We start from the raw sequence: 17,947 nt of genomic DNA on the forward strand, positions 1-17,947 counted from the left end.
GAGCCAAGGATGATAAAATGGGACATTATGCCTGAGTTGTCGGCCTATGATAGGTGACAAACCCTCCATAGTGACCTTTGAGCTTTTTTAAAATGATTGTTTGAAATAGGAATAATAATGGTTGAGTTAATCATGCATTTTCATGGCATATGGTCTTTTTCAGGTGGTTAGTTCTCCTTGGGCATACTTTTGTGTACTTTTCCTGGTGACTAATTCTCCTTGGGCGATCTATAGTACATGGTCTTTTTCAGGTGGTTAGTTCTCCTTGGGTGTACCTTTGTGTACTTTTTCGGGTGACTAATTCTCCTTAGGCAATTTATTACATGGTCTTTTCCGAGTGGTTAGTTCTCCTTGGGCATACCTTTGTGTACTTTTCCGGATGACTAATTCTCCTTGGACAATCTATATTATATGGTCTTTTCTGGGTGGCTAGTTCTCCTTGGGCGACTTTTTACCAGCTGGATGTGCATCCTCAGGTCTGTGAGCATGTGCATGCGTTTATGCATTTAAACAAGATTATCTTTGTATGATTTATTTAATGAATGCATATCTGATGAACCTTATCTGATTTCCATGATAATCATTGTGTAATATTTGTTATACACTATCTCTGATGACTATGCTTAATTATCTTGATGATACGATAAATCTTGGGGGTTATACCTCACTAGATAGCCATCGACGCTATCAAACCGTATTTCGTGTGCAGGAGACGCATATGATGCGTATGCTGGTGTTCAGTGGAATGGGAGGAGCTAAATGATCTTACGACTCTCCATTCCTGACTTCACTTGTATTTAACTTAAACTGTTATATTTTTGTAATAGTTAGGACATTGGTTTGTATAAGTTTTTGGGTAACCACTTGAAATCTTGATTAGGTATATTTGGACTCCCTCTTGTATTTGAATTGCTCATATTCCGTTAGTTTATTAACTCTGATAAAAAGAAGAAAAAAAAGATGTACGTGGAATTTAGGTGTTTTCAAAGGTTAACGCTTGGGTTTTGGGAACCAGGGTGTTACACTAGTTCTCCTTGGGCATATCTTTGAGTACTTTTCCAAGTGGCTAGTTCTCCTTGAGTGGCTTTTTTACCAGCTGGATGTGCATCCTCAAGTCTATGAGCATATGCATGCATTCATGCATTTTAATAAGATTATCTTGGTGGAATTTATTCAATATATGCTTATTTGATGAACCTTATCTAATTACTATAATAATCATAATAAAATATTTGTTATACACTGTTCTTGACCACTGCGCTTAATTATCTTGATGATACAATAAATCTTGGGGGTTATATCTCACTGGGATAGCCATTAACGCTATCAAACCATAATCAGTGTGCAAAAGATGCAGAGGATATGCATGCTGGTGTTCATGTGGAATAGGAGGAGCCAGACTACCTTGCGACTCTCTATTCCTGATTTCATTCGTATTTAATTTGTACTGTTATGTACTGTAAATAAAAAAATAATAATAAATTAAGACATTGATTTGTACAAGTTTTCGGGTAACCGCTTGAAATATTTGATTTTGTATATTTGGACTCCCTCTTATACTTGATTCACTTCTATTCCACTAAAATTGTTAACTCTGATAAAGAAAAAAATGTATGTGAAATTTGAGCCATCATTAAAGGTTAACACCCGGGTTTTTGAAAAACGAGTAGTGTACTTGGGTTTTGAGAACCAGGGTGTTATATAGAAAGACATTAAGACTAGGTGCTTTCAAAAATATTTAATCATGGGTTTTTACAATTATTTTTTTCTGGAATTCGGCCAGCCTAAGCTTCCTCAGCCAGCCCAACTTCAAGCCCGAAGCAAATAACAACTTTTGTTGCAAATTCAGCTAGCCCGAGTTTTAGTTCGACTAACCCGAGCTTGAAATTAGGACAGCCCGAGAAAGTTCAAGTCAAATTCCAACAACATCGACTTTTGAAATTCGCGAGAATTTGACCAGCCGAAGGGCAAATTCGGCTAGCCGAATTTTGTTGTTCGACCAACCGAACTTGACCTCGAGCCAGCCAAATTTTAGATAATTCTTATGCCGTGCAATCCGAAATCCATTGATTAGAATCCGCTGAACTGGAGCTAATCGAAGTCTATCTCGGGCTAGCCGAAGTTCTAACTTCTTTGCCTATAAATTGGGTTTTTCTCTTATTCTGAATTACACAATTTAATTATCAGAATTCTTCTGCAGGAGAGAGAGAGAAGATCAAGTCATTGGCAAGCTATTGGTTGGTATTTATAATTTATTTTAATAGCTTATTAAATTCCCTTTAGTCTCAGATCTTTTAAGTTTAATCTAAGAGAGTAAACTATACTCCTCTTTGAGATATAAGAGAATTGAATTAAGTAGCATTTGGGTTTAACAAAATTAAAATCTATAGAACCCTAGACCCTTTCTATTTAACTGAACACAGCGTCATTTACATTTAAGAAAGAGGTCTCTCTGGTACAAGCTTCTACTACATCTTCTACGATTGATGATAAGTATACCTTCTAAAACTCTTTTTAAGTTTTTTTGAGATCTCCTGTGAAAATCTCAATTAAGGTTTTGTGTGAGATATCCTGTGAAAATCTCAATTTAGGTTTTTATTGTGATAGCCCGTGAAAATCACAAAGAACTATATCAGGTTATTAAGGTGACCCTGTGAAAACCTTTTTATAATAAAAGCTAAAATTACGAGGGAAATAATTTTGGGAGTGGAGTAGGTGTGGATGTTTTTAAAGCACCGAACCACTATAATTCTTTGTACCATGTGGTAAATGCCTTTTTTTATTTTTGGTGGATTAGATGTATTTAATTATTTCAGTTGTGTGGTGAATATTGTAATTCTTTAATTTACTCTTGCTAGTTTGAAGTTTTGATTTTAAAAACATTAATGAAATAAAGTTGTCATACCTAAAATTTTAGGTGAAGGTTGTACTATGAATTATTTGGAATCAAGGTTTCAATACTCAAGCAATTGAGATCTTTATATTATTTACATTTTAGCATTTATCTCGATTATTTGGCACTGTCCTATTCCCCCCCCCCCCCTCTCTCTCTCTCTCTCTCTCTCTCTCTCTCTCTCTCTCTCTCTAAGACATTGCAAGCTCTCCTTTTAAAATAAACCAGGCCCGACTCCAACTAGCCAGTCGGACCAAGCCAGAACACTCCCATGCTTAACAGCCCACAAGAGGCCTTAGTTTGATGCTCAGTCAGTCTACACACTACCCCCTCCCTCACCAAGACCGAATCCCTTAGCTACGGTTCGTACCTACTTGTAATGTGGCAAGATTAGCCACTCGATCCCGTAAGATGCAGGACAATGGCATCACTCCCCCTCAACAAGCAAATCATTCGCAACAACAAGCCATCACGGTTCCTCTACTACAAATGATGTGCCCTCCACAACAAACAGGTCATCCTCCTTTACACCCAAATCACCTAGTTTAAAGACTGGTTGCCACGGGGACAAACAGGGTGCAACAAACAAGAGTGCACGCGCTATTGGCGCAGGAGTCGGCTATGGTTGAACCTCTTCCATCGACATTTGAAGATACGACATTCATCCAAGGCATTCCAGTATACTTGTTGATATATACAGGATACACTGCATCATTTATTTCTTACGGGCTTGTAAAGCACTTGAAGTTGGACACAATAACCATACCAAGTAGGATAGTGCTAGCTGCTACAGGGGAGAGTTCAGATACAAATAAGATGTGTCCCCGATGTCCTATCACTCTGGGGGCAGGGAGTTTTGAATTGATTTGTTGGTTGGGACAATCTACCACTTCAACGTCATCATTGGTATGGACTGGCTGACCCCGATGAAGGCCAAAATCAATTGTGACACAAGGATCGTCACTATGTAAATAGAAGGGGAGCCCCCTTTCACTTTCTCAATAAATGTGAGATTAAAACACCATGAATTTATATATGTTATTCGTGAGTAAGAATGTGATAGACCAATATTATCCAAAACACCGTTAGTGAATGAATACGAATATATTTTCAAACCCATATCGGGTTTGTCGCCTTAACGCGAGATTGAGTTTATGATCAACCTCATGCTAGGTGTGATGCCTGTTGCATAACTGTCACACTAGATGCCTCCAAGTGAAATGGAGAAGTTGAGGTCTTAGATCGATGGTTATTGGGCTATGGATTTGTCTAGCCCAGTGTGTACCGTTGAGCTCTCGTCCTGTTTGTGAGCAAGAAAGATGGTTCTTTGTGGTTGTGTATCAATTACCGCAAGTTGAATAATCTAACAGTGAAGAATAAGCATCCGCTGCTAAGGATAGACGGCTTGTTTGACCAACTCCAAGGTGCCTATTACTTCTCCAAGATAGACTTACAATTGAGATATCATCAACTACGCGTCAAGGAGGACGTACAAAAGACCACATTCAAGACGAACTTCGAGCACTATAAGTTCCTTATAATGCCATTTGGTCTTACGAACGCCCCAGCGATATTCATGGATCTTATGAATAGGGTTTTCAGGCTATACTTATATCAATTCGTTATGGTGTTCATCGATGATATTTTGGTGTACTCAAAGAGTCGCGAGGACCATAGGGAACGTCACGGTGGATCGTGCCAAGGTCGCAGCTATGTGAGATTGGGAACAACCTGCCTCGATTATCGAGGTGAGAAGTTTCCTAGGTATGGTTGGGTATTACCATTGTTTCATGAAAGACTTCTCCAAGATAGCACGGCCCATTTCTCAGCTAACCCACAAAGATATTAAGTTCACTTTGAATGAAAAAGTGGAGGTGGCATTCCAAGAGTTGAAGGATAAGCTGACATCTGCCCCTGTACTAGTTATGCTCAAGAAAGGAATTAAATGCACGATATACACGGACACATCACATGTTGATTTGGGTGCATCCTCATGCAAGAAGATAAGGTGATTGAGTACACTTCCCAACAGATGAGGAAACATGAAGGGAACTACCCCACTCACAACCTCGAGTTGTTGGTTGTCATCTTCGCATTGAAACTTTGTAGGAACTAACTCTAATGGGAAGAGTTTGAGTTGTTTTGTGACCACAAGAGCCTCAAATACATCTTCACTCAACGAGATTTGAATATGTGGCAATGGTGTTGGATAGAAACACTGAAGGACTTCAAGTTTAACGTGTCCAGCCACCCAGGCAGAGTAAATCTGGTGATAGACACTTTGAGCCGCAAGAAGGCCCATGAATTAATCGCACCCCTGATGCTTAGGGAATGGAACATGTTGGAGTTCATTAAAGACATCGAGTTAAAGCTCAAGGTCGAGGAACCGTATGAGAAGATAGCCCATCTCTGCCTAGCTGGCCATTACGGTCAAATCATTACATCTCAAAGCCAAGATGAGCTATTAATAAAGATGAAAGTAAAAGCAACTGAGGAAGAGAACTCTGAATGGAAGATTGGCACTGATGGGGGATTATGTTTCTGTGGGCTCTTGTGCGTTTCAAGCATGCACGATCTTAAAACGAGAGTCCTAGATGAGGTGTGTCAGTCGAAGATGACAATTCACCCTGGTAGTACCAAAATGTATCAAGATATCAACTGCACGTATTGGTGGGACAACACGAAGAGTGGGATCACAAATTACATGTCAAGATGTCTTAAGTGCTAAGAGGTGAAAGTCAAGCATCACATACTGCCAGGACTGTTACAGCCGATTGCTGAGTGAAAATGGAATTTCATTTCTGGTTTGCCAAAAAATAGGAAGGAACACGACTCCATTTGGGTGATTGTGGATCATTTGACAAAAACAACCCACTTTCTACCCATCCATGTGACAACCTCCATGAAAGACTTAGCCAAGATGTACATCAAGGAAATCGTCCGACTGCATGGCGTTACACTAGAGTTCGTGTCAAACCGGGACACCAAATTCACGTTTATTTTTTGGTCATGTGTTCACAACCTCAAGTGTAGGGTCGCGATGTAATAATAATCTCGATAAGACCGAGGTCGAATCCATAGGGACTAAACTCGTGTGTATTCTGAAAGTAACTAGAAGTAGAACTAGAAGAAGATATAAACCTAATTCTGGTAGTGTAGAGAGAGTAATTGTGATTAAAGTAATTAAAACTAATAAATTTAAAGGTGGGAACTAGGGTTTCCAAGGATCCACTTGTAGTGATCAGGGAGATACTATATTTGATTCAAGGACATAACTGGAATCGAAGTCCTATCTTATCCAGTTAGAAGATATAGTAATAAAACCAAATCTGAACTTTCTTTGACCTAATTCTTAATGAATGAGAGTTGTGAGGATTGGAAGTGATTCCATCACTTAGCCATGCCCAAGAGACGATGGCTCACAATAAGATATACCAATTCCACAACCAAACATAAGAGAATCATGAAGATTAGAAGGGATTCCATCACCCAATCATGCCTAAGGGATGCTGGTGAACAACAGGATTTCCATACTCAAAGCTATTCCAGATTTATTGTAATTTGAGTCACAACAAACCATTAAAAACTGAAATTATTCCTTATAATCAAAGTAAAATCGAAGTAAGTTCAACATAAACATGAATCAAAGCAATGAAAACATCCCATCATACTACAAGCTTCACCTCTTAGCCCTAACCAAGAGGTTTAGCCAACCATAAACATGATTAAATCTAAAACCCTAGAAGAAAACATTAAAACTAAGGAAGAAAGGAAAAAAATGCTTGGCGATGGCTCTCCACCCTTGTGCTTCGCTCCTCCAAACCCTATATTGATTGCCTAGGAGTGCCCTAGAGACTCCTATTTATAGTTGAGCAACACCTCCTTTCGCACCGACTTGGAAAAATCCGAAAACCGCCTCAAATTTACGCACTTCTTGTAACTCTGCATAACTTCGCGCGATTCATTTGATGACATTGAATGGGCTTCGATGGCATCAAATTCGCCTTTTTTTACGTGCTTTTTCTATGATTTTATAGCTTCATCCGGACTTTGTTACCTTCTATTCTTCAAACCCACCTTCGATGTCATCGAAAGTGTCTTTGATGTCATCGAGCATTATTCGAGGAATCGAGAATGCGTCCAAAATAGTCCATCGAGCTTTTCCAAAAATTTCTAAAAAATTCAATGTCATCGAAGGGGTCTTCGAGTAATCGAATAGGTCTTCAATGTCATTGAGGAGAGCTTCAAGTAGTCAAACATTGTGCCCAAGATGTCCAACGAGTTTAGTCAAAAATTCAGAAAATTCGATGTCATCGAGCAGAGCTTCCAAGTCATCGAACAAGTCTTCGATGTCATCAAGCCAGTCTTCAAGTCATCGAGCAATGTCTTCAATTTGTCCAGCGACCAACTTGATTTTCATGTATAAATTCGATGTCATCGACTTGTGTTCGATGTCATCGAACAGTAACTTCGATGTCATCAAACGGTGGTCGATGACACAGTCAGTGTGAATTCTGCACTTGTTCTTTTGACTTCATTCCTTCTCCACTTGGTTTTCTTAAATCTTGGGACCTTGAAATCTTCAATCTTTGTCTCCTAAGATTCATTCTTTGCCTTAGTGACTTTGGAGCATTAAATCCATGCTTTTAACATTGTTTTCAATCTAAGCTCTTAAATTCACCTTGCAATACAAATATGAGTAAAATATAATATTAAGGATTATCATGTTCATTAAACCAAGAAATAAATGGGGTTCAATATGCAATATTTGACCCTCAACATCATGCATCTAACTCTATAACTATAGTGCGATATTTCACCCTTAGACCCATGGTTAGACCGAGTAGGAGAATAAGGTTTTAGAGAATATGTTGTGGGCTTGTGCATTGGATTTTAAAGACAGTTGGGATGACCGTCTTCCATATGCTAAGTTTGCATATAACAACAGCTTTCAGGCCAGTATTGGCAGGGCGCCCTACGAAGTTTTGTATGGATGTCTGTGTCGCACTCCATAGTGTTAGACTGAGGTTGGAGAACAGATAGTGATTGGATTGGAGTTAGTCCAGCTAACATCAGACAAGATCGACGTCATTAGACAACGCCTCTTAACAGATCAGAGTCAGCAAAAGAGCTATGCAAACAAATGGAGGAGACACTTGGAGTTTGTGGTGGGAGACCACGTGTTTCTAAAGGTCTCCCCCATGAAGGGATTGCTTGGGTTTGACAAGAAAGGGAAGCCAACTACACGATTCATAAGCCCGTTACAAATTCTAGATCGTGTCGGTGCCATCACGTACTACCTAGTCCTCCTAACATCACTTTCGAGTGTGCACAACGTGTTTCACATGTCTATGCTAAAGAAGTATGTGCCAGATCCATCACACATTATCAAATGGGAGCAAGTGGAGCTACATGAGGATGCCACCTACAAGCTCCGACCAAGACACGTTCTAGACAAGAAGGAGCAAGTCCTACGCATCAAAGTTATCACATTAGTAAAGGTGTTGTCCGACATGCATTCTGGATAAGAAGAAGCATGTCCTATGCATCAAAGTCATCCTATTAGTAAAGGTGTTGTGGACCCACTACACCGAGGAGGAAGCTAAGTGGGAGACCGAGACCGAAGCGGGCAAGAACTACTCATAGATACTTGAGTAGTATAAGTAGGTACAAATTTTGAGGATGAATTTTTCATTTAAGAAGGGTAGATTGTAACGTTATATAAAATTCCATACAGAAACCCCAGTATGTACGTGAGCGGAACTGTCAGTGGGTTGTACTAGTACAACTAGGTATCCTAATTATACTAGAAATAATGGATTTAAGGAAATTAGAGTCAAATACTCGTTCCTGTGTATCACGAATGGGTAGGGTCATGAACTTAGACAAGTTCAACACTAGTTGACACCTACGAGAAGTCTCGAGGGTTAACATATCCCATAAATGCCCCAGTTAACCAAATTAGGGCTAGTCTGCATGTTCTAAGTCCATTAAACTCGAAACTATAGATAAATGTTTGTCTTTCCGAGCTTAATGTCCATTGCAGATATTGAGCCAAGGTGGTACCTTGGATCGCTCAAATTTAGCCTGCAATCTGAGCGCATGGGATGTGTGAGTGCCTTAGTTGATAACCTGAACTTAACTGAAATGATCACCCTGCGCTCTTTGCCGAAGTTGTGACTTTCAGACCGTTGGATTATGATCAAACTTAAGACACTGACTTAAGACATTTCCCTACACATATCTGTAAAGCCACGCCCCCGATTGACCATCGGTGATTGTTAAACTAGATTAGGACCATATCCGTTGATCTACATGTCTAACCATCAGATGGTTATATCCAAACATAGATCTCCTGGTGAGGCACATATCCCCTAACTTAGATTGACCCGTGCACCTCCCTATGGGCCTTAATGGTTGGAAACAACCTCCCATAAGGTTAGCATAATGAAAACTTAGTCTTTAAGGCCATCTACACACATTGGATCCTTCGTCAGATCTCCTTCATCAACAATTGAAGGTAGACTTCGAGGCAAATTTCCTAAATTTAGATATTTAGGGTTGAGTTATCTCAAACCTTACAAAAGGCTTATTTGAATTGTTTAGGTTTCAGTGATCCTTCCCTAAACCCTAACCCTATAAGCAATCTAAGTCGGGCGAACTATCACAAGGTGCAGAATATTCTCTTAGGTTGCTGTTTATCAACCCTTAAGGGTGGTACACTATGATCTCTTCTGATTTAGTAGGAACCCTTAAGTCAATTATGCCCTAAATGCTTTTCCCTAAAAATCCTTAATTTTGTTAGTATTGGTAGCTAACATGTATGACGAAATGCATGCTCATTTTAATGCTTACCTTGTTAGTGATTGATTAGGGTTTGCAATGATAATGGTAGATTTCAAGGGTGTTTACTGTACATTTATAGCCTTGGGCATGTTCTTTGCATATTTTGTTGTGACTTGAATATGGGTACTTGTAAATTCCGATTAATGTTTGCATTGAGATACATTGCTTGGTTAGAGTTAAGTTGGAGGTCCCTGTTAATGTCAAGTAAATGTTATATCACTTATTACTCATATTCTATAAATTAGGTTATGATAGAAAGAGGTTGAGCTCTGCCTTACCTTGAAACATGGATGGTTGTCGAATTCGGCCATCCTAACTCATGTGGCTGACCGAGGTGAAACTCGGCCGATCGACAATAGTTGGAACTATATGGGATGCTTGCACTCAATGTCGGTCTGTCCAGGGTTCCCCCTTGGCCAATCGGATCAATCCTTTCAGCGACTTGATCACATATATGACCAATGTTTGCGACATAATATGGAATCCGAGATATCCTGTTTACCAAGGAATGAGGTTCATTTATAATCATTAGCACGAAATGATTTGTCGAGACCCGAGGGTCGGACATAGTGGTATGAGACACCATGTCCGAGCTGTCGGTCTATGCTGGGGTGACAGGCTTGTCACATTGGAAAAATATTGAGTGACGAGCCCGCCATGTTGGTAAAACACTAGGTGATGAGCTTCCCCGTAGTTGACTACCAAGCACATAGGAAGGCCGTGACCATATCATGATGATGATGATATGGGTGGTGTGCCTTCTCCACACTGGGGTCGGGTGACAAACTTTACCCTAGTAGTGGTCGTCCCTAGGTGATTAGCCCTACTATAAATCTAATTAAGTATAAGGGCTTAAGGGTAATGAAACTTAAAGTGGATCAAGGAATACTGGTGAGGAGTTGCCTAGTGCCGTAAAGAACCATGTGATCCGAATAGAGACCCGAGATTAGACGACAATATCCTTGCTTTGCCAATCGGCTGTTTGACCGAACATTAATAAATACTCTACTAATCATGCATTCCATAGCATTTGTTGGGTTGTGATGTGGGTCAACCATTGCACATATGTTGACGTCCTCACTAGCGATAGCCTTGATGTGGTTTTATATTGGTATCATTGATCCCGGGCTATGCATATGCATTTCATGTCATTTATGCATTTAAAGAACCAAATATAGAGTTTTTGTGTTTTGATATGCCATCATCACCTATGTCTATATCTGTTTAACAACATATGAAACTTCGATTAATAGTAGCATTGAGTTGATCACTTACTCCCACCTGTGATGGTGTTTTAGCACCAATCAGATGATTTCATCGATGCATGTGCTTTAAAAGAGGATACACCTATTCGGGAGTACATGGACCCTACAAAGGAGTTCTCATATTTCAAGTGTGCAGACGATTAGTTGTAGCTTTGTGCCTTCGAACTGCCGCTTTGTATTTCTTTTAAGTAGGGCTGTACACGAACCGAGTTAACTCAGTTTGCTTCCTTGACTCGACTTGAAAAAGCTCGATTTGACTCAGTTCGAAACTGAGTTTAAGCCGAGTCAAGCTGACTTTTTGAGCTCAAAAAAATTTCGAACCGAGTTCAAGCTTGGTCGAGCTCGACTCGACTCAAATCGAACTTGAATCGAACTAGTTCGGTGACTCGGTTACTTTGATATTGATGTTGCTCACCAAGTGTTTGATGAAATAACTCAACGAAGTGTGGCTAGTGGCAAGGAAGGTATGCATATGAAACAAATACCCTTTTTTTCTTAATTTTTATATTGCTTACAAGGTGTTTAATGAAATACTTGTAAAACCACTGCTGCTATTTTACATACAGTGAGATTTTGAAGGTACAGTCCATGTGTTTGTGAAAATGCTGCATAGGCGAACTCGACTCAATCTTGGCTTGAACTCAGCTCGAACTGGCCCGAGCTGCACCGAACCGAGACAAGCTGGCCAGTCAGGCTCGAGGACCAAGCCGAGCCGAGTTTGAGTTGGGGTATCTTGCTGGCCGAGTCGAGCCAAGATGGGCAAAGATCTACTCGGATCAACTCATGTACACCTCTACTTTTAAGGATAGGGATGCACCTTACATTGTATTTTTGGAAATGTATATTAAGTCTCCAGCTGAGTAGACTCTATAACCTATTTGTATGTATGGTCATGGATGTATGTTTGGAACTTCTCTTTTTGTACACTTTGATAATAATTATATACACTATTTAGTTTACCTATTACGCATGCTTATGATATACTTGGTAACCGCTTAACTGAATCATGATTCCGCAAGGCATAAGTAACACCCGAAATATCGGGGGAACGAGTAATTGCTCGACCCCTGAAATTTAGGGCGTTACAGGACCATACACAGTGACTTCTAAGTGAAGGAAGTTTAATCAATGGGCTCTCCGTCTACAGTCGAGTTAGAAAATTTATGAGTAGTCTTGTATCATCACAAACTATGGATGTGAATGCTCCAAACATGTTTGTGCAAGAGCCACACTTTGATTAGAATGTCGATGTTGATTCTAACACGCCCCCGGCTAGGATAATGCGTGAATGTAGGTTATCTAAATTTCAATCTGGGAGTGATCCAACTCCATCCTAAAATCCATGGACTTGATTCAGAAAGTTCATATCTACATCTCCAAGAATTTAATGAGATTGTAGCAACCTTGCATTACAATAACGTATCTCAAGACGTCATTAGACCCAAGTTGTTTTCCTTCTCTTTAGAGGAAAGAGCCATGCCATGGCTCCATTCTTTCAGACTGAGATCTATAGGTACATGATCACCTAAGATGACCCATGAGTTCCTTAAAAAGTTCATCTCGGTTCAAAAGACGAACTCATTGAGGCGTGGCATTATGAATTTCTTCCAAAAAGAAGATGAGACATTTCTTGAATGTTGGGAGAGATTTAAGAAACTTTTACTCCCATGTCCACACCATGGTTATGAAATATGACATGTAATTAGTTTCTTCTATGATAAATTAAACTAGAATATGCATGAATTTGTGGAGATGATATGTAATGGCGAGTTCATGACCAAGGATTTTGAAGATGCATGAGATTACTTTGACGGGTTGGCTAAAAATACACAATTATGGGACAACATCAACAAATCAAGCAATACCAAGCCTATGCCTAAAGAGAAAAGGGGATATATGTTTCTAAGGAAGATGACGATGTAAATGCTAAGATTGGTCTCACTTGAAAAGTTGAAGCCATGGAATTGAGGAAGGTAGAAGCAATCCAATAAACGAATGCAGCCATTAAGAGTGCTTGTGGTATATGTGAGAGCAATGCACACCTTACAAATGATTGTCCCATAATCCTAGCTTTTTTAGGATGTGTTGCAAGCTTAAGTGAATGCCATAACGCTTATCAACGCCCATTTAGTGCGCCTAACTCCAATACGTACAATTGTTGTTGGCATAATCATCCCAACTTTAGTTGGGAAAATGGGTCAACCACTAATGCGAGCACTGCTCCCCAAGGGTCTCCCCTTGCACCTCAAAGTGCACCATAAGTGCAACCATAAAAGTGGACCCTTGAAGATACGTTGCAAGCATTCATGCAAGCCCAAATGTAATTTAACCAAACTATCATATAGGCCATAAGTGATCTTAAAACGTTTGTTTCTAGAATTGAATCACACTTGACTATTAGGGAGAATGGGACCTTTCTGGCCCAACCTCAACTTAATCCAAAAGGATAATATGAGGTGAGTGATTCGAATCCTTATAATTCATATGTGAAACAAGCTAAATCTCTATCAGCACTCTTAGAAGTGGAAAAGAGATTGACAAGACTATTCCGACAAAAGCCGACCCGGTTAAGGATTCGAATAAATCAAAGTCTATGAAAGTGGTTGGTCTAGATGGACTGACTATAAAAAGGTATGGTCACTTTTGAGTTCTCACCACGGGGCCACCTTTGATCGCCTATCACCAACGAGAAGCACTTTATCTAAGATTCTAAACATATGTTCAATGATAGGAAAATAGACTGTCCATATTGATTATACAGGAAAAAGGCTCACTGGTTTACATATTCCATCCACCATGCATCCCCACCATTAGTTGCGCAGGTCAAATTGATGCAATGATTCAGGCTAACCGCTCAATGGCCAAGGAAAAATATTCAATCGGGGGTGCTCGTCCCCTGCCAATCCCCTTAACCCCCTCCAGTACCAAGGTCTGATCGGTGCTGTTGGGTTTTCTATTTAATTGTATGAGCTAAAAAAATAAGACAGATCCAAATCTCAGTTGAACAAGGTAAAAAAAAAAACAGATGATTGAACACCCATCATTAAAACCTTATTAGGGCCACAAAAGTTTTGAATCAAGCTGATATTTGTGTTTTACCTTCATTTTGGTCCTTGTGACCTAATCAATAAGTTGGATGGCAAACAAACATTACAGTGGGCCGTACGAAGCTATTAATTGTAAGTGTTCAATCGCCACTGCATTGTCTACTTGAGATTTAGATTTTCCTCATTTTTAGGAAAAAAAGGGCAGCATGGATAAAACACATACAGTGGGGCCCACAGATCATGGACTAGTACTGACCTGATTATTCAATGGGTTACTACCGAATCCGAATTGGGTTCCGTGGGTCCATGATGTGGCCGTCCACCATTTTTGTTAGCGCATGGCTTAGTGGAGACTGACAAGAGTTTCAATACTAAGGTTATGATGGGTTGAGTACCCATTGTGGTTGCAAGGATATGTACCGTAATTTTTTAAAAAATTAATGGAAAAAAGAAAAAAAACAAACTCATTTTAAGAGATGATCTCATTTTTCTAAATCCAAAGTGGACCCACCACGGAAACGGTGGTGATTAAACTCCCATTATTAAAAACTACTTAGGCTCCACTAAATGTTTATTTGTCAGATTGGGTTACGTAAGGTCACGTAATCCTGGATGAAGGGGAGACACAAATATCACCTTGATACAAAACTTCCATAACCCCCTTTAGTTTTCAACGGAATCATCATTGTTTTCTATAGTGTAATTCACCTGAGAATTAAATCTACCTCATTACTCGGCTCGTGCGCTAAAATGAGCTGGCAAAATGGATGGATGGCGTGGCGTGGATAAAACTCGGACACGGATTAGATAGTTGAGTAGTGAGACCCACTAAAGTGACATCACCAAGTTCTGTGGGACCTGCCATGATGTATGTGTTGTATCGACACTGTCCATTCATTTGGAGAGATCATTTTAGGGCATAAGACAAAGAAGGAGTCAGATCCAAATATGGAGTGGACCCCACCACAGAAAAAAGTGGGGAGAGTGACACCCACGGTTGAAACCTTCCTAAGATCCACTAAGATGTTTATCTAAGATCCAACATGTTTATAAGTTAACACAGGCGTTAAAGAAGGGAAAACACAAATTTCGGCTTGATCCAAAACTTTTGCAGCCCTTAGAAAATTTTAATGGTAGGCATCACTTTCTCCATTGTTTTCTGTGGGGGGGGTACACTAGAGCTTTGGATCCGACGCAGGCCCTGAAATGATATCTCTAAATGGATGGACGGTGTGGATACAACACATACATTATGGCGGTTCCACATAACTAGGTGACGTCACTTCAGCAGCGAGTCTCGCTACTCAACATGTCAGTATCCAATCCGCGTCCATGAAACACATGCATCATGGTGGGGCATACACCTTTGACACTAGCTCGCTCGTTGCTGTTGGAGTCACCCGACAAACCGCGTCCTAAGAAAAAAAGCACTTGCGCTCCTTTTCTTAGTTCCTCTCGACTATTTTTCAACGCGGAAACTTTGGTGAATGCACGATTCCCAGTTGGTCTGATAACCCATCTTGCGAACTAAAGGCCGGAAAGATTTTGAATCACTCTTGGCGATCCCAAGGATTCCATTTCCACGGGAAAAGGTACGGACATTTCTTTCTCCTGTTTCCCTTATTTCTTTCTTGGTATTGTTTCGCGTTCTCTCCTACTTTATTTGAGCTGAATTCTTCATTTTGAGGTAACACCGGATGATCTTTGATGCAGTACCCCTCTCTCAATTGAGGGTTTTACTTGTGTGTGTGTGTGTGTGTGTGTGTGTTTTCCACAAGAAAGGTGGGGCACACCACCTATATTCCATAGATAGGAGCAAAAGATAATACATACATGGGAAGATGATTTGCCTAAAAGAAAGGAAGCTATAAAACACACCTCAAACGAAAAGCCATTAGGACCAGAGAGGGCTGCTACAAAATGCCCTCCCTAAACATAACACACCCAAACCAAACTCAAGAAATCCGAAGCTCCCTTCTCTAGCGTGAATTTAGAGTGTGTTTTTTTTTTTGGTGTGTGTGTGTGTGGTTGTCTGTTGTTTTCTATGGTCTAACCCACTTAATGATTTGATAAGCCTGATTTTAAAGTGTATCTTATCGTCATGGTGGAATCGCTTAATGCACGGGTTTGATGGCATGCACACAACATGGTGGGCTCCACATGAAGGTAAATAAGCAGGTGAATAACCTTTTACATGCAGGTGAATCCCTTGATGGTCTATGGTTCAAAAATAAAAATAACTGGTGATCTTAATTCTGAAGCCATCCTAACAATGATCTTCGATGCCCCTCCCCCCATTTAATTTCATGGAACCGTCAATTTGGGGAGACTCCCACAGTTTTTTAAACCTTTTTCTGTTTTTGCATCTATTGATGGTTCTCTGGAAAATTGGAATTAGATCTAAGCCATTCTGCTTGAAATCTGAGATCCGATTTCTCCCATTCTATATCTGAATTGTATGGTTTGTTCCATTGCATCCTTGCTCTAAGGACATGGATATTGTATCGTTCTTCAATTCGTATAAGTAGCCTCATGGATGGATCTTGTTTTGAAGTCTCAATTGGATGATCATGACCCCTTGATTGGTGATCCCAGTGGTCAGGCCAGGGTCCTAAGATGTGATGGATACTTGAAAACCTGATCAAATTCAGGTCTGGGTTGTTAAAAGATGGTACCTAAACCTGCAACGGTCCTGATAGGACCCTGACCCGCCCCCTTGACAATGCTACTCCCATTGAATTATCTTCTTCATAATATAGGTGACCCTTTTCTTAATGTGGAACACTGGAAAATTTATGAATATGGAGTTTACTGGTTGCAACAATTAAAATCATTCGATAGAAGTGATTGTCATAGCAGAACCTACTCATGATGGCCCACCATAGTGGTGAAAGGTGGGTCGAACCTGCATGTTCTGCTTCATCGAGAATCATGTGATACTTGCATTTGGAGGGTTTTGGGACAATAGCATGTGCAGTAACCTGGAACGCTCTCACTGTACAAGCGGGGACCATGGTTCGTGATTAAGACTCATGGTTTTGGCCAGCTATATTGGACCATGCTCCAAATATCTTCAGGATGGGAGAAATTCTAACTCTTCAATATGTGGCTTGTGAGTAGACAATAATGGAAAAGGAATGCAGCATGCACCCTGCTCAATAGGAAAACAACTAAACGTTGGAATGATAGGATTTTCTAATCTGGGCAAAATTTAGGGCATGTTTCATCCACTATGGGGCCCATGAGGTCCTTGTCCTCGAAAACCAAATCATGCTCTTTGCTTGTTCAAATAAGTACACAGGGAAACTATGATATAATTACAATGGAAGTGAGGTTAGATAAAAAGTAAACAAATAAGTAGACAATAATTTAGGTCTTTTCTTTTCTAAACATCCATGTAAAAATTGTTGTTCTTGAGCTTCTTAATCATGACAACATTTATCTTGTTGTGAGATTTCAGTTCATTACAACATACCCAAATGATGTCTACGAACAAGGTGCGGCTACTCTGTAGATTTGGGGGCAACTTCATTTGTGAATCAAATAAGGTTTACTACAAGGGAGGCACGAACCGCATTGTTCCTGTCGATCGAGCAATCGATTACCTCAATCTTTTATCCAAAGTGCGCGGGATTTGCAAGTTGACCTATGTTAGCAGCATAAAGTACAAATATCCTAGTCTAGATCTGGATTCACTTGTATCGATTGAGAATGATGATGACGTGTCCAATATGATGGAAGCTTTTCCTCAAACTAGTGAGCTTATTCACCTTTATGTTTTTTGTGCCCAAAACCTTTCAATCCCCATTCCAAGTCCCAGGTATTACTTCAATACAAATTTGTTTGTGTTCTCATTTATGTAGTTTACTGATTATTTCTCACTTGTTTTTGTCTTT

The 17,947-nt window shown here is 40.0% G+C and overlaps 1 protein-coding gene across 1 annotated transcript in view; it reads left to right on the forward strand.

Annotated features, from left to right (window-relative positions):
* LOC131245687 (uncharacterized) overlaps positions 1 to 17,947 on the forward strand; it is a 113,755-nt gene that overhangs the window by 43,957 nt on the left and 51,851 nt on the right. The window contains exon 4 of the mRNA XM_058245298.1: positions 17,512 to 17,871. Within this exon, the coding sequence (XP_058101281.1) occupies positions 17,512 to 17,871 (360 nt within the window). The remainder of the gene's footprint in view (positions 1 to 17,511; positions 17,872 to 17,947) is intronic.

This window comes from Magnolia sinica, chromosome 1 (genome assembly GCF_029962835.1).
Source record: "Magnolia sinica isolate HGM2019 chromosome 1, MsV1, whole genome shotgun sequence".
NCBI classification, from domain to species: Eukaryota; Viridiplantae; Streptophyta; class Magnoliopsida; order Magnoliales; family Magnoliaceae; genus Magnolia; species Magnolia sinica.